Source organism: Sinohyriopsis cumingii, chromosome 5 (genome assembly GCF_028554795.1).
Source record: "Sinohyriopsis cumingii isolate HCF-2022 chromosome 5, ASM2855479v2, whole genome shotgun sequence".
Taxonomy (NCBI): domain Eukaryota; kingdom Metazoa; phylum Mollusca; class Bivalvia; order Unionida; family Unionidae; genus Sinohyriopsis; species Sinohyriopsis cumingii.
This window is the reverse complement of record NC_142965.1, coordinates 99927156-99937727: the sequence shown is the minus strand read 5'-3', so window position 1 is coordinate 99937727 and position 10572 is coordinate 99927156. Positions and strand designations below refer to the sequence as shown.

At 36.1% G+C, this 10572-nt stretch overlaps 1 protein-coding gene across 1 annotated transcript in view; it reads right to left on the bottom strand.

Moving 5' to 3' along the window:
• Positions 1-2604: 2604 nt before the first annotated feature.
• LOC149799868 (transforming growth factor-beta-induced protein ig-h3-like) overlaps positions 2605-10572 on the bottom strand; it is a 35937-nt gene continuing 27969 nt past the window's right edge. Inside the window, exons 5-6 of the mRNA XM_089959308.1 lie at positions 4096-4209; positions 2605-2769 (exon numbers count right to left, since the gene is read on the bottom strand). Of these exons, the coding sequence (XP_089815434.1) occupies positions 2666-2769; positions 4096-4209 (218 nt within the window). The 3' untranslated portion in view covers positions 2605-2665. The remainder of the gene's footprint in view (positions 2770-4095; positions 4210-10572) is intronic.

The window sequence follows — 10572 nt, the reverse complement described above, 5'->3', positions numbered from 1 at the left end:
AAATTCGCCCCATCAAGTCTCACTTTCTTTAGTTCTTCCTCCAGTTAATTCATTAAACATTTTTACATAATGATTCTACTGATCAGCTGGAGCTTGTTTCTTTCATGTAAACTCCCTACATATCATTGTAGGCCAATCAGTGTTCATGTATTTCTCACGTGTCTATGAACGCATTTTTAACATATACTATATTCTTGTGATTGATCTGATAAGAGCAACACGTACAAGATTTACGAAGATAACTTGGCGAATTTCGTCTTTAAAGTGTTGAGTTGAGAAGGTGTTGGCAGCTTCGATTTGTACCCGGGTGGTATGTTTGGTATCCTAGTAATTGCCTTGCTAACGTATTCAAATAGTATACGGGTGTCTTTGTTGGTATACCAGGTGAAAAGCAACGTCTTCTTTGACTTCATCAAATACCGCTTGCAAGCGCGTAATAGTCTCTGCATTTGCGTTTGCGGTTTTCTTTATATCGTTGGTTCGTTTAGCTATTTAACAAATTCAATCCAGTTCTTCCTCAGTTTCAGTTAACGCAAGAACATCTTCCTTTGCTGCTTTTGTTGCTGTTTTAATATCTCCGGCATGATCTGCGATATCTTTGGTTGGTTAAAGCAGCGGTGCAAATGTTTTTTCAAAGCCGTTTGTGAGATCTTCTAGTAAAATTTGTCTTGACTGTAACATAGCTTTTCATATTTTTCGGCCATCTATTACAAGAGTGGTTTTAGGTCGGCGTTTTTCATAATCTTCTATGATATCACTGGAGGATATTTTAAGATGATTGCTATGATTGTTAAATTGTTTTGTCGGACATGTTCGTGGGAGACTCGTTCGCTTGAGACACTTTCGTCTCCAGACCCTAACGATACTTTCCTCAATAGGGCTGGAAGTTCAGGTCAAGTCAATAGTAAGAACACTATACGGAACCTTCCTGATCCGCACAAACATGTCAAGGAATTCATCCCAAGAATAGTCCGCGGTACACCATATCCAATGAATGTTTGCAAGACTGTTCTTGTCAAGACCACGAAATGTCATCAACATGTTACAGTTGTTACGGATTACTTTAGGCACATGTACGTATCGTTGAGTCAAAAAAATCACGTCTGTGCTTTTGTACCGTCAACGTAAACATATTTACGCGTAATTTACGTGATTCTCAAACATCATATTGTCGTAGACTACAAGAGTGTTTTCCCTTGCATCCAAATCCTCTTGTCAGTTGCTTCATAGATGGAAGAAAACAAATCGATGGTGGTAGCGTTGCAAAGCAACTACGCTTTGTCATTGAAAGTTTTATGAAATCTTTTTAAACATCATAACACGGTTGATCATCAGCTACAGGGTAATTACGTACAACCGATCCTACTTTGTCCATCTTAAAATCATAATCAACAACAGTTGAGTTTTTCCTGATTAAAGCAGGCCAATCGATTACCACATTAACCAAGTATGGAAATATAAAACCATACTTGGATGGGTGTGGTATAACTTGTGAGGAAAAGACACTGACGGTAAAAGCGGAGCTTTACAAATCCTGAATGTTTCTAAAAGCAGCTGTGAATTTTCTTTTTCGTGATGCCATTCAGTAACACAATTGTTGTATATTACAATCATGTCTTCAATTTGTGTACGAAGCCGCACAGAAACACCAACAGCAAATCAAAAATCGAGTGCGACATGATGTATGTTCGATGTATGGAAAACAAATGTTCACGTTTATCAAAGAAAACTCACTAACATTGATGTCGCTACTGCATTAACGAAATTACAAAGAATATAATGAAGTAAATACCTTGGTGACAAACATATACCTGGATGTAATTAAAAGTAAATTGTATTAATACAAGCAAACGAATATGGATGCAAAAAGCCGTATACTATCGAAAATATTAAACCATCCGCGTGGGTGTTGCAAAGCTGAAGTAGCTGTGGCAATGTTTGCAAGCACGGCAAAGGTCACTCATGGTTGGCCAAATTTCACGTAGTTGGTTTAATTTCCATACGCCTAAGATGATCTCCAAGATGATCTCTTATTTCTTCCACGTGCACATACATGATCGATAAAGTCGATTGCACACATATAAGTGCGAGTTAACCGTTGGCAATGCTGGCAGCAGATACAAAAAGGATGAACCGTTGACGTCAAAAGATCTGCAAGTGTCGCAGACGCATTTGAACGTAGGTATGCACGCGACCCACTAATATGGCTACGATTGTTATAAATGGAACCTGGTGAAGAATTTTTCGGACCTGTTTTCAAATCTAAATTTTATTTCAGAATCATAGACAAGAAAGAACAAGTTCTAATGCAAATAAATGAAAATGTAAACTTATTATATTCCGGTGCATAACATGAAAACTGTGCATAGTGTAATAAAGTGTAATAAAGATTTATTTCTTATTAAATGATACCTGGGATGATTTAAAACATTATTACAATTAGAATTTAATGTTTTGATTTTAATGTAAACTGTGATTTTAAAATTCATATGAACATATCTAGAGATATTCGATCATTAAAAATTACCTGTCGAAATCAAGCATGTTCTTCGGAATAATTTTGTTATGCATGGGCAAGGATCGAAGATAAAACTTAATAAAATATAGTCCTGTTACCAATTTTATTTTGATCAAAAATAAATTCAAGGTATCAGCAAATGTAAAGCTAAAAAGGGTTGGGCAAAAGAACATGGTCAATAAGGTGAACGACTCCATTAGATACTGCTAAATCCCTCTCCACTATCAGACCATTGTTGATGAAAATTTTCCCTGTAAAAATACAAAGGCCGTAGATTATTCACAATATCGCAAACGTTATACGTATAAACAAAATCTGTTGTTTTTTTCCTTATATTTATTATGAATACGTAAACGTAAGGCGCAAACTTTTGAAAGTCATTTCAGAGTATTCGCAATAAAGAAACGTTTTCACATCTCTTCAATATGAAAAACCTATATTCATTTATATTCTGTATTTCATATATGAATATAAACAGTTTCATATGAACGTATACCGATTTGTATGGTAAGATGGTAAGTCTATGGTTCGCTTTCCAGAAGGAGTTTTAAAAAAATAACTTCTCATACCGTGCGGTAATATTCACATACACACGCACACGCACATGCACACGCACACATACACACACACACACACACGCATATATATAGATATATAGATAGATATAGATATATAGTATATATATATATATATATATATATATATATATATATATATATATATATATATATATATATATATAACGTAATCGGTGGGAGACAATTACCAATTATAAAGGCATAACAAACGCATACCAGATTCAAAAGATTTCGCAAAACATACATGATACGACGGATGAGACATATCGAAAGAAGAAAAAGAGTAAGGAGGAATGAAATATAGATTAGACAAGAGAATCAACTACATATTTGGTATGAAAAAAAGGGTAATAGAATATGGCCGGTTTACAAACTCAGCTTTCCAGCTCTGTGGATGTTTCTATTTATGGACACATATAGCTATAATAAGATTTTCTGAATCCAGGCATTCGCCAACAGGAATAAATGTTGTTCTCCCTTATCGTTGCGAGGTATTGTCAATAACTGATGCTTGAAAACGCACTGAACAACGTTTGGTCCAAAACATTGTTAAAAGTAGATAACTGATTTGACAGAGGTATATGGATAGATCTACACACTAAAAGATTACCTTATGTCGGTAGACGTTACGTCGAGTGTGTTAGTGATAATTTATTTATTTACATACATATATTTATTTATCAAAACCTTTGAGGCATCTGGCTCTTCTTTCTCTCGTAGATAACAGACATAAATAGAATGCAGAGTGTTGATGCATGGCGAGTGTAAATGTTTGGCACTATTACATAATTACAATACAATGTAAATACTTCATTAGACAAACAACACACAATATTAATCTAACCTGCATTATTAAGCGATCATGCAACAAAGCGTTGATATTTTCTGACGAAAAGTCTGGATTTATATCAGTGAAATTTGCTTGGCAGTATTTGTTAGAATTTTATTTTATCTACTGACGCAATAGAATATCAAACTTCAATAGATTATCATACAAACCATTATATTCCGTTACTCCAAGCCACCTAGGATAGAGTACAGTGGGCAGCGCTTCGTTATTCATCATTCCGACACTCCAGACAGTAGTGTTCAGTATGTGATACTTTAGCACCTCTGAAAAGAAAACTTGATATTAACAACTGCTACTTTATGACTACAGAACACCATAGACAGATAGTTATTGTTTAACAAGGTGAACATATACGGCAATGAATATAAAAAAAAAAAAAAATCAGAAAGAAACATAGCTGAGTATTATGAAGTCCGGAGAAACATCACGCTGAGATAATATATCGAATTTAATTCTCTTTAATTGTTTACACCACGAAACACATACAGACACATACGCAAGATCCAAGTACCACGTGGTAGTGTCCACGAAATGAAAAATTCAAACTCATTGCGGTGGAAAAAATTTAAAATATCACATAGACAAATAGACACAATCAGATCATGGTTATCCGTTCTGGAGCAACAAAGACACCAGAAAGTAACTCAAAACGGTTATGTGTCTAATTACAAAGCTCTGCAGAGTTCATTTTTAGCCAAGGGAAAAAAAGTGTTGCACTCTGCCTGAACACCAACTGGCTGCAGGCGTAAGGCAATGTAGGTAACTAAAACTGGAAATAATTTCACTGGAACTTCCTGCTCCATCCTGTTAGGGCTTTAGCAAAGTCAGAATCTTCAAACGATGTCCCCTCTAGGTGTATTAACATCCGTTTCCATTGTTCCTGAGAATAATCTGTTCCAAAGCTGTGAATATATTTCTGTGCTTAGAACCCCTTTCGCAATTTTCTGCCTGAGTTTCAACAAGTTGGGAGATTGTCCTTTAAAGTTGTTATTTGCCATTTTCCACAGCCTAAATTATTTTCTCTTCGAAATCTCTGTTCCAAAATAAGATATTTCAGAAATAAGGACCCTCCCAAAGTTTCATTGTTTTCAATCAGTGCTGTTTTGTTGATTACTGTTCAATCTTTCGTAATTGCTTTATAATTATGTATTAGGGTCGTGGGAATGTATTCAAATGCAGTAAAATACGTTGTCCTCATCGCACATACAACTGTTCTAAAAAAACCATTAGAGGCAGCGACCTCGAAGTCAGACTTTGTAATTTAGCCTTTAATGCCAGCATGTGATCTTGTGACTTGGCGTGCCGTGTAAGAGTTGACGTCCTGAAATTCAAGCATCTGATTTCCAACTGAAAAGGGTTACTTTCCCACAATTTTTACAAATATCATCTAACACACCGTCTGTACTCTGACAACCAAGGATTATGAGACATAGCTCATATTCTGTGGGGTTTATTTTGTGGCAGTAAATTTAACTCGGAACCTGACATTGCTGTTGAAATATTGTCCTTCGTTTCGCGAGAAACTCTACAAATCTCTTCGTTCTCCCATTAAATTTCAATATTCTCACTACCAGTCACTAGAAGGCCCCTTTGCACATTCCTGCCACACGCTAACTTGACGTTGAAAATAAATAGTAAGTTTACGTCCCGCGATACTTTACTTCACTCTCCGGATATGGACTAAAGTTCACGCATGCGAACATGAAAGAAAAGGTATCAATTACAGAATCCATGTAATGCACACGTGTTCCGATTTTAAATAATTTGTAGTGTTTTCCAGCATTCTTTCGTAACATTTGAATGTACAAGACATTGAATGATACTTTTGGTTAGATCTTACCTATCCGTGCAGTACAAACAGCATTAATGGGTGGTATAATATGTTTCTAATTTGCCTGTGCTAGTCGATTATAGAAGACTTCGCTTTGACTTATAATAGTATGAGGAGCTTATATATATATATATATATATATATATATATATATATATATATATATATATATATATATATATATATATATATATATATATATATATATATAGATAGATGGATAGATAGTGACTGCGTTATGTGGCCTTGTGCTTTGGCCACATAATTAATGTTGTATTTCATGCCTCTTTTTTTGTTACATATTGACGTTAATGCGTGCACACATAGTAACTGTGTCACGTGGTTCTTGTGCGTCAGCTATACAATTATCAAATGTTCATATGCTTGCATGCCTTGGCTTAAACAGTTCTTTAATCTTGGGCTCTTATTTTGATCGGAACTATATCGATATCGTTTTATGTTGTGGCTTGTCGTTTTAAATTTCCCTTGTGTCACATATTGCCCCATTTTTGTTAACATGTTAATTCTACTAGTCCCCAAAATCAGCCCATATTACTCTTGGTGCATGTGAAGTTCACTATTATGTATATAGAAGCTTCAAGCACACAAAAGTGAGGAAAGGTTCGATGATATCAATATTAATATTCCTTTCTGTAAAGATTGAAGATTGATTGTAACCTGTGCAAATAATATGTCTTTATGTATAGACCGGCGTCAAAATTAAAACGTAATCCGGCGAGTTTAAGAGGTGCCAAATCAGCTGGTATATAATGTTGGATAATGCATAAGACCAAGAACGAAGATGTTAATATCTGATGTTAGCCACCTAATTCAGCATAGATTTCATGTAGGCATTGTATGTTGGTGTGATGGATGTTTCATTTCGTCGTGTATTCTTTGTAAGCGTTAAACATAACTTTCTCTCCAGGTCCAATACTTTAGTATCCTTCGGGTATGACAAACTATTAATGATTGTGTGTGGAATTATATATGAATTCCAGCATAATCCTAAATGTCTAATGACAAGTCCAGAAGATCAGAATAATCCAAATGAAATCCAAAAGTCTTGAACAGCCTTATAGTCCAGGTTGTCTTTGATTTAATTCTCAAAATTCCCCAAATCCTTTCCATTCAACGAGCACTTTATTAATTCCAGTTTAAATAGTGTCTCTCGAATTTATATCTGAACACAACTGCAAACTCTGCTTGTATTTTCCCAAAGACTGATAGATGCAGGAATAAATGGATTTGTTTACAAAGCCTCTGTTTGTGCTTTCTTTACTCAAACTAAGAGAAAATAAAATAGTCAGGAATTTTCCATTTATGAGTCACTTCTATTTGAAACATTCCACCATATTGTAAACAAGGCCGTTTATAGAATATTCTGAACTCGAAAATCTATGTCAACGTCTTTTTTACAACAATCGTGGACAAACGTTGGCTTTGTAAACACGTCGTTTACACATAAATATTACAGCAAAGTACAGTTTACGGTGATATTAAAGACAAAAAAACACTAGTAAAAATTCTGTCCGGTTCCATTAGTAGTAATGTGGGACACTATGGGAACAATGAAGACTTGATGTTAAAAATGGGTATATAGACTAGAGAGAGAGAGAGAATGGGAATTAAGCATGGGGAATTTTATATCCACCATAGAGACAATGGGAATTTAATGGGGGCAATTTTATATCCACTATAGGGACCATAGGAATTTAACATGGCAAATTTAACATAGGTTTTATTGAGTGGAGACAATAGGAACGGAAAAGGTGGGGTGATGTCACGGTACTGGACATTGGCAACAGTGTTGCAAGTGCCTGACCTCAGTCAAGTCAAACAGTGACAGCAATTAACAAAGCAATAACACTTAGCGGAGCTGGAACAAACTTAAAACATCGACTAAAATAAATCTAGGCAAGAGAAAATAAATATATTTTCGAAGCAAGTAGTGGCCCCGAAAAGGGCCTATCTTTCTTTTTATAATTTCTTCTTCTCCTCCACCAACATCTTATTTTGTCTACTACATTCTTCTTCTTTTTCTCATTTTTGTTCTCTTTCTCCTTCTCCTTCTTCTCTTTTTCCTCTTCTTGTTTTTCTCTTACGTTTCAATCTTTTCGTTCCAAGCTCTCATTTGTTCTTTGTTCTGTTTATTTTCATTTTCCTCCTTTGCCTATTTGATCAGGTATTTGAGTCTTTAAATAGTCTTTTTCACATTTTGATTTCCATCTTCAGCCTGTGAAGGTTATAGGCACCATACTCCATTCTCATCAACACATTTCTCCCCAATCTCTAGATCATCTGCTGCCTCTTGCAATGTCTTCATTTTGTCTACAGTATTACTCGCCATTTCTTTGTTTTTCAGTGCTGAATGGCGCGAATGACGAACGCTGCCATTTATATGTCTCAAGCATGGTAGTGAAGAAAAACGTGCCCTTTCACTAACTTTTCACATCACCTAGGAAACAATTTACAGTTATAAGAGTGCTAACCTAAATAAATTTGTAATACAAAACAAGACACTAATACCGAACTTTTTGTGTTTAGGGTCAAGTGTTTTTGTTAAGTAGAAAGACAAGCACACACTCGTACGCACGCACGCACACAAACATACATACAAACACACACACACACATCAGAAAAGGAGTCAGTGTTTATAGTCACACTACTCCACATTCAAACAAATTGGCAACTTGATTAGTCTCTTTTCTAGAGATCTGGTTAGCCTTAAGATGGGCTGGGTTTTTTAAAATAATGCAAATGCACCTCTTAATGGGTGTACCTTCCTGGACTGGCACCACACACGCAACGTCTGCTCCAGAAATTATCCTAGTTCAGTTTTGCTTTTGGAAGCGCAGGCAGGTGGGTGAGTGGCCTCATCATCCCAGTTTTCACTCAGAGGGAAGGTGAAGACTTGTTGTGGAGGTGGTATTGGCTTGAGAGGCATCCTCTCCTAAGTCTTGACCTCTCACAAAGGCCTAAGTATGAGGTGAGGCAGGATCATTTCCTTCTCCACTTTCTTTTACTCTCTTTCCTCCTCGTTTTCTATTCTATCACTTTCTGCTATGGCCTACATAGCCAGCTCATGTAGAAGGCGCCCGGCATACCCTAGGTACATTTGGAGTTCCAACAAGTTACTGATTATACTCATTTTCTTTTAGTTGACGATTCAAAGATGGGTAGACAGGCTGACGAACGCTGCGCTTTATATGTCTGAAGCACGGACGTGAAGGTAAACATCTTTATTACACAAAAAACTAATAATACCCACATTGCTATCAATTACATGGGATGCGCAGACCTTTAAGAAACACTCACGTTCACCTTTTACTTAGAAACAAACTTTATTACCACTTGTACATATAAAAAAACACACATACTAGGGAATCAAAGTGTCTGTAGACACACTTCTATTTTATATACTTATAGACAAACACACAAAGACAGACAAATATTTTGGCAATTTCACTGTTATATCTTTTCTAGATTGTTGAGGTTAGCCCTGAAAAAGGGCTTTTGTTCGGGGATTATGGCAATCTCTTATCATCTAAGACTGCGTCCCCGTCTGGCTTAAGGTTTACCCACAGGATAGGGTCTGCTTCTGCGGAAAGAGAAGGAAAACTCGTCCGTGTCCGCAAGGTAGTCCACTAAGCCTCTGTCTGGCTCTTTCTGTTGTTAATGTTGTTGCTGCTGCTGATCTCTCTGCTTCTGAAGTATATACTTCTCCGACCATTCTTCTTGCTCTTTCTTGATTTCATCTCTGAAACCTCTTCGTTTAGGTCTTCCGATTTTAACATATTGACTTTCTCTATCTCATCAGGCTGTGGCATCAGGTTTTACCTGACACGATGTAAATTCACATAGGCTTTGTTCAGCTTAACTACATTAGAATGCATCTACATAGGTTGACGAATCAACAATGGATGGTCAGACTGGAGATTGCCACTGTTTATAAGTTTCAAGCACTGACGCGATAGAAAACACCCCTATGGTTTTGGGGGTCGGAATGCTACAACTTATCTAATGGTGAGGGATAGAAAGAAATCAACACCATTTATTCATAGTGCTTTTAAATAAAAAACCAACTTACACACTTTTCAAAACAGTACATTTTTATATAAACATCAGTTAACCATCATACAAAAATAACAGTTCATACATCACAAAAACTCTTTTTGACAAGGTTGACAACGTTGTGAAGTTGAGTTAGACTTCCACATATTTATGGAGGTCATTTGGCCGTTTCCTAGCTAAAGACAAAATATATCCACAACGGTCATAAAACCATCTGTCTAATTTTTCATAATTTCTAGAAGAGTCACGATCAAAATAAGTCCCTAAATGTTCTAAGGGCTATGCAAGACTGCGTTGATGAAGCAAATACACACAATATTGTCCACACACCATGCAATCTGTACATTGTAATTTCACATTATTGAACCATGTCTTCTGGGCATTTCTTATCATAAAGTCGATGATATTCTTCTTCCAAAGGTGGTAGTCCATAGGAATCAAAATAATCCACACAACCATCTTTGGGAAAGTAGACGGCTATCCAGTGGGTTCCTGAAAGATGACTGTTGTCCGTGTTCATGACTTTAGCTTGATGGCATATAGGTTTGTGATGAGAAAGTTCGTCTTTAGCGAACACGACATGATTCCAAGAAGCGCTGTACGAACTGTTTTTCAAAAGGTAATAAAGTTCCCAGGTATCCATTTTGTTTTGTGTTTTCTTCTTTCACAGGTAATGATAAGTAATCACTTCAATCCTGAGATTTTGCTTGAAAATCTCTGA